The sequence below is a fragment of the Helianthus annuus genome, chromosome 4 (genome assembly GCF_002127325.2).
Source record: "Helianthus annuus cultivar XRQ/B chromosome 4, HanXRQr2.0-SUNRISE, whole genome shotgun sequence".
In the NCBI taxonomy this organism is placed as follows: domain Eukaryota; kingdom Viridiplantae; phylum Streptophyta; class Magnoliopsida; order Asterales; family Asteraceae; genus Helianthus; species Helianthus annuus.
In genome coordinates, this window is record NC_035436.2 from 198,578,876 (window position 1) to 198,596,424 (window position 17,549).

Consider the following 17,549-nt stretch of genomic DNA (forward strand, 5'->3'; position numbering starts at 1 on the left):
CATCTAACTCTCTATCTTTATCTCTATCCTACTCACAAGCATTTATTTTATTAGTTTTTTCTCTTTCCTAAACACTCACAATAAACATATTAAAGGTTAAATGTTAGCCTCTAAATATAGAGGTGTACTTTAGTTTCTATATATCTTTTCTCTATTTTAGAGATTCCAATCTAGTTGTGTTTTTGTTGTTTCCTCTTTTTCTTACTCTAAATTATATAGAATGCATGTATATAAAGGCTATATGAATGTTCTTAAAATGAAATCCTTTATATTTTCATATCATGTTTGATTTGTAAATTTATTAAAGGAATTAAAATATTAAAAATGTTAATTGACATAAATGCACATATTAAAACCTTTCCAAAATAACTATATCATTTCTCCTTTAGAATAGAATATAAAGTAACGGAAAAAATACAATAAAAGTGTTGGGCATCTTAGTCGTATTCGATGAATTCCAAAGGACTCCAAATATTACATCAATAGATGGAAGGAAAGGTTTACAAGAGGATTCCTGGATCGGATTTGAAGAGAAAGGTTTTTCAAGGTATAGTTATTATCATATGTTGGCGGATATGAAAGGCTCGGAACGAAAAGGTTTTTTCTAATACATCGACAACGGTGGTTTCTATCGTGGCGGACGTCAAAGCTTTAGGATTTATGTGGTTAAGAACAAATCCAATGATATGTTGGTAGATTGGAAGAAATGGTGTAATTTCGATTTCATGTAATTTGGCTTTCTGTTTTGCCTTCTCAGCCTCCGCCTTGGTGGTTGTGTTGGCGTTTTGGTGATTTTTTTAATGAAAGTTATTTTTCAAAAAAAAAAAAAAAATAGATGGAAGGAAAGTAACTTTCCTATGAATGAAGGAATTTATAGGAAAACATTCTAATTTCAATTCCTTTCATTTTTAAAGGATAATGTGAACCAAACAACGCCTTACTATTCAGAAAGCAAATTACATAGTATGTATAATTAGTGTCTAACTTGAAGGCTACGGCCTACATTGTAACTTGTTCATGTGATGTAGAGAGGTGATGTTAATTATATAAAACCAAATTCTTGAGAAAACTAAAAACAAACAAAGAATAGTTTAATTTGTTTGATCGGTGGTTTTTATCTTTTAAGTTTTGTATGATTGTATCTCATAAATATGTTTAAGTTATTTACATTAAAAAACCGTGTGCGTGTATATACATACATATATATATATATATATATATATATATATATATAGGGTAGGGATATGGTAAAAAGTGTCTAAAATGTAAAAAGGGTAAGAAGTGTTTTAAACCATTGGATATTTGATCTAATGGTTGAGATCAATAGGGTATAAAAATGTAAATTGTGTTTTAATTAGAGGGACCTTATGTAAAATTGAAGGGCAATAGTGTCTTTTTCAATGTTTGAAATATGGTAACCATATCATACACGACCAAAAACTCCTACATTCACTCCTTTTTCCTTAAATATAGGAATTAATGATTCACCTTAATTGTAGGAGGTCTTTGGTTACATATTCGTCATACATTATCATAAAGAGAACTGTAATCAGATTCATAGCGTGATGTTTTAAAACAACTGGATAAAATTGACTATGATTCAAGTCATGGTGTTTTATCTGGAGACATTATTCATGGCGTGGTGTTTTAAACATCTATGATTCAAGTCATGGTGTTTTATCTGGAGACATTGTTCATGGCGTGGTGTTTTATCAATACAAAACATTCCCAGATTTTAAAACACCATGACTATGATTCAAGTCATGGTGTTTTATCTGGAGACATTGTTCATGGCGTGGTGTTTTAAACATCTATGATTCAAGTCATAGATAAAACACCACGCCATGAACAATGTCTCCAGATAAAACACCATGACTTGAATCATAGTCAATGTCTCCAGTTTTTTAAAACACCACGCCATGAACAATGTATGATTCAAGTCATAGATAAAACACCACGCCATGAACAATGTCTCCAGATAAAACACCATGACTTGAATCATAGTCAATGTCTCCAGTTTTTTAAAACACCACGCCATGAACAATGTATGATTAAAAGATGTTGCGATTAAAAGATGATGAAGAATATAAAACAAACAAATGTATAATGTTTCCTAAAATTTCTCCTAATTCAAAATTCGATTCAAACCTTAAAAAACTCATCGGCAATTTTTTTTTTTTTTTTTTTTTGCAGTTATTCTTGGAAATCAATTAAATGATAAAAATGTCAAATTACTAATATACCCTTTTGAATTAATTAGGATAAAGGACACTTGTCATTCCCAGATTATTTCTCACACTTCTCACAAAAGTCCCACTTTTTACAGGATCCTCTACCTATATATATATATATATATATATATATATATATATATATATATATATATATATATATATATATGGGAAGATTCATTTGAGAAGAAAATTTTATTGAGAAGAAAAAGAATAAAATGGTACAATTGTAAAACATTAAATAGTTTTTTTCTCATCTCATTTATTATTAAGTTTGACTAATTAATTACTCATTAAGACTATAATCCTCCACACTAAATATTTTTGCCTACACACATTAAAAGTTATACTACACATTTCGAAATTTATCCTATACACATTGAAATTTATCCTACACAACTCGTAATTTATCCTACACGCCTCGTATTTATCCTACACTATAAATGAATTTTTATTTTTATTTTTTGTGAAAAATATATATCTTAAAAATAAGTTACAAATTTAATATAGTTAGTTATTAAAGATGAAACTACCAATTAATGATGTATGTAAGTTTACTAATATACCCTTATAGTTATATTAAGTACAAATATTAAATGAAGTCTAATGAAGCATTCCTATTGGTTAAAATTTCTTCTTTTTTCTTCTTACAAAGAATTTCTTCTCATTTGAACCCTCCACTATATATATATATATATGTGTGTGTGTGTGTGTGTTTGATATTAAACGTTTACCTACACATGTATAGGTGATATAACCTGTACAAGACATACATACACATTTGTTATTGAGTTCAGTATCTAAACGAAACTTCTTCTTTTTTTTTAATTTTAGAATACATAAATAAAATTGCAGTTCAGTTATTATTTTATGTTGCAAAGTTCAATTGAACTTTGGCTTGACCAATTAAGGTCAGAACTGAAAGTCAAACAGAAAGTCAAACTGTTTGACTTTTAGCTCAAAAATAGCTAAATAAATAAAATAGAACAAGGATACGTACTTACTTGTGTTTGAGAAACACTTAAGTCTCAGATAGGAGGCCTCTAAAAGATGGAAGCAAGATCCAAGAAGATGGGAGAAGAAAAGAAGTGAATGAGCAAGTTGTGAATGAAAATGATCACCTATTTATAGTTGTACAGGATGAATTTGATGATTACAAGTGTCATGGATCAGTTTAGGATCTCTCCACATGTCCCTAAACGTGTCAAGATCATGCTAGAGCTTGGGGAGCACGGATCTTGGGCTCCAAGGCTGAATAAACAGCTGGCTGCCATGTTTTTTTGTTACTGGGCGCATCTTGCGCCCTGCGGGAGACTTAAGCTGATTCTCTCGTGCCCCGCCAGAGCCTCAGCAACTTTTAAACTTTGGCAGAATTGGCCTCTACACTTATTTCGTCGCGTTTTGTCACTTTTAACACCTGTTAACCTAGTATTTAGGCTCTATAAAGGTGTTAAGGCATATGAACTTGAATTATGCCCAAAAACGTCATGGATGTCGGTTCGTTCAGTTGTACGGTTGCGTTTTTCGTTTAATTACAACGAACGTATAACGAACACGAAAATGACTGAAATTGCGCACGATTGATATTTTTGCATTCTCATCAATAAAATACAAGATTTTATTGACTACAAAAATATTTGGATTTGTATAAATACGAGAATCGGCAGACTTTCGCAGTCTGTCAGAAATAGTCCCTGAACTTGTATAAACGTGTTTTCGTCATATCTAACCCTTCAAAACTTATATCTAAGTTATGTAAAGGGTATTTAGGATATGTGTAGCTTATGTACTTGTCCCGGTGTGTAAGTGACGTTAAACGGATTACGTTTAAGTATTGGTTAACGAATCGCTTCCAAAAGAAAAAGCTTTTGAAAGCCCGAAATTTTGCACAAGGGTTACAATAAGCGCGTGAGAATAATATGAATTTCAGTTTCAAACAATTGAAATTACAATAGAGAAAGGGTAAGTTAGTCTTTTCCCATTTAACTAGTGTACCCCTTGATTTTCAAGCGGCAATAACTTTTTCATACGGTAATATTTAAAAAAAATACACCGCATTAATGAGCATTTCATTCTCTTTAATTCGAACAGTCTACTACTATAGTTTTCTTAAAAAATTACAGGATTTTGAATACCCATTACGTGATTTTGAATACACAACACATGACTATGTTATTACGTGATTTTGAATACACAGCCCGTTACTTGATTACGTGATTTTATTATAGTATTTTATGTGAAACCCTACTATGTGATAACGTAGCAATAGTTAACTATGTATCATTACGTGACTACGTGATTTTGCATACACATTTCGCGATTACGTGATTTCATTATATTACTTTATGTGAAACTACACTGATTGATTACGTAATACGTAAAAACAAAAACATGTAATACATAATATTTCATATGGAATACCTAATATTTTAGGTCTAATCACGTATTAAAGATAAATTATATATAAAACATTAGTCAAATCAACCTATAATAACCACATAACACCGTATATTAGAGATTTAATCACGTAAAAAAACATAAACAATCAAGTTCTTATTATTGTTGTGTAATCACATCATAAGCATAATTGTAATAACATTAGTTATAACAAATCATATTGAATATGTAATCACATAATGAATTTATATTAAATGTGTAATCACTTAATGGTTTATGTTCAATGTGTAATCACGTAATGAATATTCAAAATCACGTAGTTATGTGCTGGGTATTCAAAATTATGTAATTACGTAATGGGTTAATGGGTATTCAAAGTCCTTTAAAAAATTAAGCAAACTACAACAATATGTTTCTCGAATTAAAGAGAATAAAATGTTCGTTAATACGATATAATTTTTTTTAAATATTAACGTATGAAAAAGTTATAGCTGTTTGAAAATCAATGGGGTAAGTTGTTTCAAGTGAGAAAGGACTAAATTACCCTTCAAGACAATGCCACTTATCCTCGTCTCCTAGTCACGTACACTTCATATGATTTTTTGTCATGTACATGATCCAGCATCACATACCGCTTCAATGCGTATATATACATAACCGATCTGTACGATGAAACAATGTTGTGATGAATCAAAATTCGATATTCATGTGTTAATCTTTGTGTTCATGTTCTTGATTTCCAACAAAATATGCATTAATTCAAAGTAACATATGCAGTGTAGGGGTGTAACAAATTGCTTTGATCCTCAGTTAGACTAGCTTGCATTGTTTTAACTTTATATAGTTCGAGCTAGGGGTGAGCAAAAGGAAAAACCCGACCCGACTCGACCATTACCCGACCTGACCTGAGAACCGATCAAACATAAAATACAGAACCGATTCACTACCCTAAATATAGGGTCGGTTCCGGTCCATAGGTCCAAGTCGGGTTTCACCATGAAAAGAACCGAGAACCGACCCGACCCGACCCTATTTTATATGAAAAATTGGAACCGATCTAAATACCTAGGTACTTCGGTTCGGGTCGGGTTGGGTATATTTTCGGTTCGGTTCTCGGTTATTTTCGGTCCGGACCTAAACTTGCTCACCCCTAGTTCGAGCTCAGCTTTTAGCTCACTTGAGCCTTACGTAAAAGTTGGAGCTTGGCTACCGGCTCGTTTTAGCCTTATTTAAAAATTTTGAGTTAGGTCTTGCTTGTTTAAGCCTTAGGTGTAAAGCTCAAATTTGATTTGTCAAGTAGCTCGACGATATTTGAATTAGCTAAGATTTACCCTATCTCTCTTTATACACACATGTGTATATATTGAGTGTGTTAGTTTTTGAGTTTTTGAACTTAAAAGTTGAAAGTGAATAAGAATTTGAAAGTTGAAAATCGACTCAAATTCGAGTTGATTAAAAAAATAACTAAAAATAAATATATAATACATATGCAAAATAAATAAGAAAACATGTATTTTTTAGTTTAGAAAGAATCATGATTACATCATTCGAATTCACATAATCGAACCGGTTCGGTTACTCGAAACCCAAATTCGAGCTGGTTATTCGAGTTTTGACTTTTTAGTCCGGCTCAAATATTAAACAACTCAGCATTCGCTTTGTGACAAATATCACGAAGGCAATCCGTTATTGTTCCATTAATTTTGACCATCAGATCATAAAATGACTACCATGTCCCTAACACATCACCACACGTTATTTTCGTTTCACAAATGTCACTTCAACTCAATAATTTTTTAATATTACCTACTAGGTTATCTACCCGTGTGATACACGGGTTGAACAATTTAAGTTGTATAAGACATAAAATATAATAAAAGAGACCTTCAACCCATTTGACCCGTTTTATTTAAACAATTATCTAACTTTAATCTTTATAGCATAATACAAAATAACAGAGTAGTCATACTTGCCTATAATATGCATAAATACAGTAGTTGCTATAAAGATTCAATTTCACTGATTCAGAGCTGATCATGCGATTATTACAATCAAACACATATAACTTTTCATCCTTGGTAGATAAAAACATCAATGTCTCTACATTTTTGTCAATACTATTTGGCCAGCATCCGTAAGGCTTTTAACATGACGATATTTTAATAAACCATATCCATTAATCCACTTTCTTTACAACAAATAATATACAAAACATTTCAGCATATTTTTGAATGATTATTACCTGAATAAGTCAACATAACCATGGACCAAAATACCATTAGTGGGTTTAGATTCCTACCTGCTTTCTACCACTTGACACATACACTGAGAACATACGTCTTGTCATTAGTAAATGAAGCCTCATCAGCTTACAATGCAACCCATTAATCTGAAGAAAACAAATTTAACATAAACGGGGTAGTCGAGTAGTTAAAAATATGTGATACGCGACTAAAATAAAATCGTGTCATATGGGTTAGAAGGGTCAAGTGTCGTCTAGCATGTACCCAAATGCTTGCATCCTCTACGTCGTTATATCATTTCATTTAAAGCTTATTACTTTATGAAACTAATTAGAAGTTTTCTTAATCATAACTAAATCATTAAATAATGATTTACAAAATGCATAAAAAGGACCAAAAGGTGATGATGTATATTGCGCATAGGTGTTAGGCAATGGGTAACTACATAAAAACATAAAAATCATGGGCACTTTTTGTAATCATAACATTGCAAGCACACAGAATGGTTGAATCCATGGATGTAAATTGAACTGGTCTGATAGCATTTGTACTATATAAAAGAGGCCCCTGTGACAACATTTCACATTAATCATTATGCCTTGTAGAGCCTAATCAATTTTGGAAAACAATGAGCAATGTAATTTGTATCAATTGCCAATAAGATGCAAGTCTGCAACTATTCGAAAACCATAGGAACATAATTCCACATAACTAAAAGTTTTGGCTTCAAATTAGTGACCAACTACAACCTGCGGTTACTGAAATCCTACAAGTAAGTTATAAATAAAACTTCACTTTCTATGCAGCAATGATGTATTGAAACTATAGCCTGATACTATAACCCTAAAAGTAAGTGTAAACATAACTTAACAACAAAAAACAAAACTACCAGAATTCAATTGTAGAGGCTAAAAGTCGTCATCTTCCAATGCACAATCGACACGGTATTAGAAATCGAAACTCGATACAATCGGGTGGTCTACATGAAGAACCAGAAGAAGTTTAATTTCAATGTGATCATCCAGTGCTCGAATCTAACCCAAGAATTAGAAGGAGACATAAAAACGGAAAGATAAAACAACAAAATCCTAAACAACTTTGAAGAATCAATTGTAAGGATTAAAGAAACATACCAAGATTTAGTAATCTGAAGCAAAGAATCGAACTCCTGTATGGGGTTTGATTATGAAGATGAGAACTTGAGAAGTAGGACATTTTAGGGTTTGTAAACTTATAATGTGGGTTAAATGAAATGGGACGGGTAATATCCGCGAATAAGCAGAACGGTGATCCACAACTATGGGCGGGAAAATAAAATTTCTGATGCCCTCAACATCTTACACGTGTCCCACAAATAGTTTTATTTATTATATATAGAAGATTTTTAAATCTTATTTTTAATATTAACTAAGATAAATAAATTAAAAAGAGTAATTAACCCCTATATGTTATGTAATAACTAGAACCTATTAGCAATGTATAGAAAAGAATGGAAGAATGGGAGATGAATTTCTTATTGATGTATATATATGAAATACAAAGCCTCTATTTATAGGCCAACATTAACATAAGATTAAATACAATGAGGAGTTAAGGATGTGGAGAGTCACTGTAAATGATATATTCATAACACTCCCCCTTGACGATCCACGTGATGAAATAGTACAATATTCTTGTAATACGCTTGGTGATGTTGTCTCATTAAAAACCTTGCTAGGAAAACCCAGTGGGACAAAACCTCAGCTAAGGGAAAAAGAGTGCAGCGCGTATTTTCTCCTCCTGATACTTTTGGATCAGGTTTGTTGCCTCATTAAAAACCTTACTAAGAAAACCCAATGGGACAAAAACTTAGTCAAGGGAAAAAGAGTGCAACTTGAATAAGTCACCCCCTCATTTTAACATGTATTCCTTAGTGACGTGTGTCCATCTTCCTTGAAAGTTGAATAAAGCCTTTGTAGCGAATGATTTGTCGCTTGATCTCTTAATGTGCAATCATTTATGTTGAGCAATGTTGTATAATCTTCTAACGAGACTTTAGGTGCCTCCTTCCAAAAGTTATCATATGTCCACGACTGTGTTTCGTTACATTCTCGCATCTACAATACTAACCAAACTTGTTTTGATGGGTTAGTAAAATATCATCAAATATCGTTTATACCTGAAATATTTCTTTGAACCCATTCCAATGTCTCTTCGCTTGACAAAGGTTATATCATGACAATAAGCTCAAGTGAAAGATATTATAACTATACATAGCTAGCAAAACATAGTAATGCACTTATGCATTTAAGGATGATACTTCTAGAATGAGAATATCCACTTTGATAGGAGATGATAACAGGCATTTCTTATAACAAATGACTTAACAACCTTTAACGTACATTAATGTTCAACTATGTCCATACTAAAATATCAAACATCATCTTCTAGATGTACTTGGGGGATTGGTAAAATATAATTACATATATACTCGAACTGCAGTTCGAGTAATAATTAGACCGTGCCAAATAATATGTGATAATATCATGCACAATTATCAACATCTTAGTTGATTTAGTTGATATTGAAATATTATGCAATTCAGTTAACACATGTTACAAAATAGTTTTGGTTCATGAATCAACAATTTAAATAATGCACTTTACGTATAATAAAAGCTCATATCAACTTAGAATATGTTTATATGGTTTAATCATTCTTATCATTTAAGACATGTGCTATTGATGTACAAACAAAACAAATAGATTAAGAATAATTTTCTATGTACCAGCCAATTACATAAGCCATAAAGTAATCTTAAAACCAATTTTCTAAGGACAACTACTTAATTTATTTAGTATATTCAGTTCAAGTAAAATATATATATGAATAGAAATAACAATTAAATTTGAACTATATATTTTTAGTAAATAACTTCATAACAAATTAATTATATCAAATATTTAGATGGTTAGTTTATTATCAACATTCACCATATATTCCACAAATACTTGTTTTCAAAATAAAACAAAGAATATAAACTTTATGTATGCCAAAACAGTAACTTAATAAAAAATCACATTAACCAGATTAATAGCATAATAAAATCACTAGCCAAAACAAACATTGATATAGCTTGTAATTATGTTGTCCAACCTCAACCGAATATAAAATTCTTACAATCCCATTAATTCATTACAAAATAGTATCATTGGAACAATAATTTCATTAAAACATTTATAAACTAGTATTAGAAACCACTCAAGAATATGTATGTATATCAAAATTAATTACTATTATTATTGTTATTATAATTTTCAATTCAAAACAGTTATATGGCTATATTATTAAAATAAGAGTGTGGAAATTAAGATGCGTATATTAGTTTTGGTAATGGATTAAACCCGAACCTCCCATAAGACAATCAAACGCCACATAACTAATACGCCAAATCTAGTGGTTAAAGTAAAAACTCAATTGAAAACTTACCAACAAAATCAGGCACGTTCTAATGTAATAACAATCAGCCGAATCTTCATTAGGCCGCCTTTGTGTGGGATAGTCTTATTGAACATGCGATGATAATCTTTTGTATTAACTTTGAATGTTATGATTCCAGGGCAGGGGAATAGAGTTTTGGCGAGAGCACTTTCGTGTTGATAACGTGTTATGTAATAACTAGAACCTATTAGCAATGTATAGAAAAAAATGGGAGAATGGGAGATGAATTTCTTATTGATGTATATGTATGAAATACAAAGCCTCTATTTATAGGCTCAACATTAACATAAGATTAAATACAATGAGGAGTTAAGGGTGTGGAGTGTCACTGTAAATGATATATTCATAGCACTATATTAATTATCAAAAGTGTTTTGTGAGAGCTTTTTACTATTCTTTTTTTGCAAAACTTGACCCCTTACCTTTCATTCTTTACTAATCATGCCCCTAAAAATTACAAGATAACTCCTTTACTTTCATTGATTTTATTATTTAATTCATGAACTTACACACACAGATATATATATATATATATATATATATATATTGGTTTTATCTTTTTTTATTTTATCGTTTCAACTTAGTTATTCTTTTTTACGATAATGTTTAACTTTTCGGTGTAAATTTTGCGAGCTAGCATGCTATGTGCATGTGTGGTCCAACATTTTTACTTCTATTTTTTGAGTAAAATGCACGGATAGTCCCTGTGGTTTGATGAAATTTCACCTTTAATTCCCAACTTTTCAAAATTACACTCTTAGTCCCTGTGGTTTGATAAATTGTTACTCGGATAGTCCCCGAAGCGAATGGAGGTTAGTATTTCTGGTTAAGTGGGTGTGAATTGACAAGGACAATCCGAGTAACAACTTGTCAAACCACAGGGACTATCCGAGTAACAACTTGTCAAATCACAGGGACTATCCGAGTAACCTTCATCCGCTTTGGGGACTATCCGAGTAACAACTTGTCAAACCACAGGGACTAAGAGTGTAATTTTGAAAAGTTGGGGACTAAAGGTGAAATTTCACCAAACCACAGGGACCATCCGTGCATTTTACTCTTTTTTTTTGCTGTTTATGACCCTGTCACAACACGTGGGTCTAATATTGCAAATTAACAGGCGTTTTATTACGATAATGTTTTTCGTTTCGGTCTAAATTTTATATATTAACATGCTACACATGTGTGTGGTTCAATGCTTTTACTTTTTTGTGGTTTAACGATCCAGTTGTAATGTGTGAGTTCTAAGTCGACTTAATTATTCTTTTCTATGCTTTACGTTTTGATCTAATTTTTAAAAGTTAACACGCCGCAATGCATGTGCGTGATTCAACGTTTAATACGTCTACTTTTTTTTGGGTTTAACTGTTCCCCTGCAAAACGCGGGTCCTAAATACTAGTTACTTAAAAAAGTTAAACTAAAATTTGAAAACCTAAAAAAGCATACTAATCCATCTCGTTTAAAAAATCGTTGGCAAATCTTGTTTTTTTCCTAATATTTGTTTGTCCAACTTCGACCTATCATCGGTGTTAACGACGTAACATTGATAAAATTTTGGGTTGAGATTCACGGGCACTCGATTAATAACATTCGATAAATAGGCTTGTTCCATATAAAAAACTATTGGTTGGATGTTCGGTGTGTTCAGGGTATTCGGTGAGCCTTAGTTTTGGTTGTAGGGGTTGTTTGGGTCGATGTGGCTCCATGGAAACATGTTGTTGGTTAGTGAGTTGGTTTATGAAAACTATAAGGCTATCTGTTATCGTTTAGTTTTTTTTACTCTACGTCATTGTTACATATTAAAGTTATTGTTACATTATTGACACATTACCACACCTTTTTCATTTACTTTTTTTTTTCACTACACCCCTGTTTTCGTTTCACAAGTTTTCACTACCCTTTACCCATTAAAATAATATTTTTTTATTAAAAAAAGAGTAAAATATTAAATTGGTCCCTTAGTTTAGCCACTTTTGACACTTTAGTTCAAAAATGAAACCTTTTGAATCTTTGTCCCAGAGGTTTCAATTTTGATGTCATTTTCATCCAAAAGGCAAATTGGGTCAGAATTTTTTTGTTAATCTCCACCTTTTTTGTCATGTTCCTTATTTTAATAAAGGATAGAATTGTCTTTTTATCCTTTAAATTATCTTAATTAATATGAGAAACATGGCAAAAAAGGTATAGGTTAACAGAAAACTCTGATCTAATGTTCCTTTTGGATGAAAATGACACCAATATTGAAACCTTAAGGACCCAGATTTAAAAGGATTCATTTTTTAACTAAAGTACAAAAGTAACCTAAACTTAGAAACTATTTTAACATTTTACTCTAAATAAAATTAAAGAAAAAGAAAATAAAAGTTTTAACATGATTGGTTGATAACCCATTGGGCCCACCTCCTTCATCTTCCTCATGCCGTGATGCACACAACGCCCCTCCCCTTTAACCCTTCATATCATAATAGGTAGAATATTTATACCCTTGCCAGTATGTAACCACAGATCACACTACCAAATCTGCCACCACCGGGGCATGAAACAGGTAACGCATGGCTAGGGTGAGCATAAAACCGAATTAGTTGAAACTGAAACCGAATATCCGAATTAACCGAATCGAAAAAACCGAACCGAAGCAATAACCGATGGTTCGATTATTGTTTTTTTGAATAACCGAACTTTCGGTTTCCGTTAATCATATATCTAAAACCAAAAATAACCGAACCAATTAGCCAAACAAACACACACACACACACACACACACACACATATATATATATATATATATATATATTATATTTATAAGTTAACGGCCCACTAATTTTTTTTAACCTTTCAGTTCAATTGAGAGTCCATTACTGTTCGTATTATTATGCACATAGGGCCCATTACCAATATCCACACGGTATCTATATAATTTTGCAAGTTTTGTATTCATGAGTTTATATTTTACAAGTTTTATATACATCGGACAATTAACCGAAATCGCTCCATAACCGATGGTTAACCGAACATCAGTTATGGTTATGATTAATACTTTTCAATTAACCGAACCCTCGGTTAATCGACTTTCCACACCTACTAGGCTGCAAAAATATCCAAGTTCAGGGACCAAATCTTACATTTTCCAAACTTTATTTTATATTCTTCCATATTCCAATCTCTCATTTTTTTCCCCAATTCTTTTAACCGGCAGATCACCAATTAAATCGGTGTGAGTGTGTGTGTGGTTTCTTCTAATACCATCATAATCATTCATACACAACAGCAATGTCTCTAGTGTTCAGCAAAAATGATTTCATTTCTTGCTGTGGAAGCACCAAATTTGCAGAAGAAATGGTCGCCGATGGACCCTTTGCTACATACGACGAAGCTGTTGTTGCAGCCAAGAACATCTGGTTCAATAGGGTCTGAATAATCAATCATCTGTGTTTCAGTTTATAACTAATTATTGAAAAATTGATGTTGATAGATTTAGTGACGACAGGTTGATGTAAATGGTTGGCTTGAAGCATTCGCTGCTCATCCCCAAATTGGACAAAATTTATCTTCATCTGCTCACAACAGTTCCACAAGTGCTCAGTTAAGCTTCTTTCTTTGTCGATCGTTTAATCGAATGATTGATGTGATTTTGGATATCATGTGTTTTAATGAAGAACTAGTATTTAGGACCCGACCCCGCGCGCTTTGCGGTGGGACTGTTAAATTGAACAAAAAGTAAACGTAAAAACGTTGAACCACGCACGCGCGATGTAGCCTGTTAACTCACAAAAATTAGACTAAAACGTAAAACTTAGAAAATAATAACTAAGGGGCTCTTGTTTACCTCTTAAGGGGCTCTTATTGGATCAGACTGGTTCAACATTTAATGGTTCAGACTGTTTGTTTTGCGAGCAGATGTCTGAATGGTTCAGACATTTGCCTCTAAATGGTTAAGCATTAGACTGAGTCTGAATGGTTAAGACCTCTAATCTGAATTGGTCAGATATTTGCCTCTGAACGGTTAAGCATTATACTGGCTCTTAATGGTTCAGAGCTTTTACTCGTTCAGCGCTTAACCATTCAGAAGTTGCCAAACAGCCCTTGAGTCAGCTTAGGACCTGCAAGTTGCGACGGGGCCGTTAAACCACCAAAATATAGACGTAAAAATTTGAACCACACACGCGTGTTGCAGTGTTTTTACTCGCAAGGTTTAGATCGAAACGTAAAACAACAATTTTGTAAAAGATGAAAACTATAGGGTACCAAAGTCAAAAGTGGAAACGTGTTAGGATTAAAAATGAAAAGTGAAAACTAAATGATGAAAATTAAAAAGGTTGATAAATGAAAACGAAAGAGGTTGATGTGTATAAAATTGAAACTTGAGGGGTCAAAATATGTAAATAAGTTGAATAGTAAAAAGCTCTCAAAGTGTATTTTTGCTAAATTAAGGATGGATAATAATGCTCAAGATACTTTGTTTACATAAATGCATGTTCAGTTTTTAAGTGCAGTGCTAGAACCGTTTAAACACTTGTACCGTTTGCTATAAATGTGATGCATAAGGCGGTTTGTCAATAGTCAACCACTATGTTCAATTGCATTATGCGGTTCTTGTAGTTCTTTGTTTAAAATTGGTTCTTTAATGAACATGTCCCTTCAATTTAGATTGGTAATGAAGTTGTTAGGATTTGATTAATCTGTCAAGCAGAAAGTGCACTAATTTTAACGTTATTTTACTAATTTCGTGAAAATTACGTTAAAAGAGGGGGATGGTTAATCATGCATCATGTGGTGGCGTTGATAGCCGAAAAACAAGGGGGTACATGCACTAATCGGTGTTTGTCTCAATTGCTGAGTGTTATGTGCCTTATGTCCAAGGCTCGATGCAAAACTACTATCGAGCCGGGGGGTCTCATTGGAAGCAGCCTCTCTATTCCTATGGGGTAGAGGTAAGACTGTCTACATCTCACCTCACCCTCCTCAGACCCAACCTTAGCTTTGCTATTGGTGGGATATACCGAGTATGATGATGATGATTTCTGCATAAGACAACATGAAAAGTGGAAATTAAGGAACTCAAAACGCATTTTATCATATAAATCCTATTGTGCTTTTAACTCTAAAACACCTGCATTCTTGTTAGTTTTTTTACTAATTGGTTGTCGGTTTCTCTGTTTGTAGATGGAGTAAAGGCGAGCAGTCCACTGCTCTTGCCACTGCAACCGATTCTAGCCTACAAGTATGAACCTTAACACCAAAACTAAAATGTGTTACATATATTTGAATTAGAGTTCTCTTTGCAGGAGTTATACGAGTGGAATTCTCGATATAAGCAAAAGTTTGGATTTGTTTTCCTGATATGTGCATCTGGAAGAAGTACTCCTGAAATTCTATCTGAGTTGAAGGTAATTTTGACATGTGCATATATATCATTTTCTGTTGGGTGCTTGCTTGGTTTTAAAATACGTGCATAATGCGTGATGCGCCCGTTGCGTTTACGTGATGCGAGAATATTGAACCGACTTCGTATAATGCTTTCGTTGCATAATGCGCTCTGATGCATGCAACATTGTTTGTTATGTTTTTCTCCCAGATTTTATGAAATGGGTTGCGTTTTTTTTTTTTTTTTTTTTTTTTTTTTTTTTTTAATATCATGGTATGCTTGATTTGTACTATTATGGTTCCTAAACACATTTTGTGGTTCTAGAAACATTTTAGTGTGCTTGATTTGAAACAAAGAGCACAACTCTTATCTTCTTATTACGTCAGTTGTTTTAGTTTTAAGTATGTTTTTATAAGTTGTAATGTATAAATATTTTGTAGTATTTTCTTATAAAGAGCGAATCGCATACGTGATGCGCTCACATCGCGCATCGGAGCGCATCACGCAATTTAAAACCAAGGGTGCTTGGAAGCAGACAAAGAAGTATGTCATAAGAACAAATGAAGTTATTCTACGTATCGACTGATGTTATGCTACTCTTGTAGAGACGGTTTTCAAACAGGCCAATTGTCGAATTTGAGAATGCAGCCGAAGAACAAATGAAAATAACTGAATTACGTCTTCATAAGCTTTTCTCAAATGTAACTCAGGCTCAATCCACTGCAAGCGGTGTCACTAAAGCAGAAGGTAACTTTTAGTTTGTTTATTTGGTCCGTTTGTAGACAATTAGAACAATTTAGGAGGTTTTATGCGTTAAGAATAAACCATATGTTTACCCTTCCGATTGACGTTGATCCTTTCAATGTAGAAGGTCGGATGAACATTTTGGGAGGGCATATAACCGCTCCACCCGTAACTACACGGGTTCGCCCGCCCATCACAACCCATATACTAGATGTAGCCCGCGGCTGTCCTGCAGCCGGGATCGAAGTCCAGTTAGAAATGTATAACGCCAAACAGCCCGGCCCAGTGTTTGGTGAGTCGGATAAAGACAAGTGGATATTACAAGGCTCATCAACTACGGATAAAGACGGAAGAAGCGGTCAGCTGATGAAAATAGTCAATGATTTGAGCCCCGGTGTATACCGTATCAGTTTCAACACAGGCAAATACAACCCGGATGGCTTCTTCCCGTTTGTCTCCATTGTGTTTAAGGTTAAAGAGTCACAAAAAATGGAACATTTTCATGTTCCTTTGTTGTTGTCGCCTTTTTCGTTCTCGACCTACAGGGGCAGCTAGGTATCCATGGCCCGTCGGGCTGTCATAAATTAGACCCAAGTTTCTATTACTATGTTATGCAAGTTGTGTAAGTTATTTTGACTGCTTGTTGAAATGCGGTGAGCCTACGGGTTAAGCCGGGCCGGACCGAACCAGAACCAAGATATACAAAGTAAAGGGACCAATAAAATGGACTGATTATTACCTGCCCGGTCTGGTCCCGTTTTGTCTCGCGTTTTTCGTTTTATATATAATTTGAATTGTGGACTTTGAATACTATTATATGAAATAGTAATGCTTTGTGATTAGCAGTTAGTTTGTTTAGTTATATAGACCATGATGTATCAATATTGAAGTACTGAGAAAATTGTTAATCATGATACCTTTCATAGGTCTCTCTAATCCTGTGGCAGTTAGATCTTCGGTCATCTTCTCCAGCCAAATTCCATATGTACAATGGAACCTTTGTAACCAAATTAACATAACTACTCTTGCCATATGTACAATGGAACCTTTGTAACCCAATCAATTATAAATTCTAAACCCAAAACATA

The 17,549-nt window shown here is 33.1% G+C and overlaps 1 protein-coding gene across 2 annotated transcripts; it reads left to right on the plus strand.

The window, feature by feature from the left end:
* Positions 1–13,522: 13,522 nt before the first annotated feature.
* Positions 13,523–17,303, plus strand: LOC110937824 (uric acid degradation bifunctional protein TTL). Of its 2 annotated transcripts, none has more exons than XM_022180277.2 (6): positions 13,523–13,760; positions 13,840–13,934; positions 15,516–15,573; positions 15,638–15,739; positions 16,323–16,464; positions 16,586–17,303. In XM_022180277.2, exons 1-6 carry the CDS (start codon positions 13,623–13,625, stop codon positions 17,014–17,016), a joined length of 966 nt encoding a protein of 321 aa, XP_022035969.1. In that variant the 5' UTR covers positions 13,523–13,622; the 3' UTR covers positions 17,017–17,303. The 2 variants fall into 2 exon arrangements, with proteins under 2 accessions (XP_022035969.1, XP_022035970.1); XM_022180278.2 differs by having other exon boundaries at positions 16,589–17,303.
* The last annotated feature ends 246 nt before the right edge of the window (positions 17,304–17,549 follow it).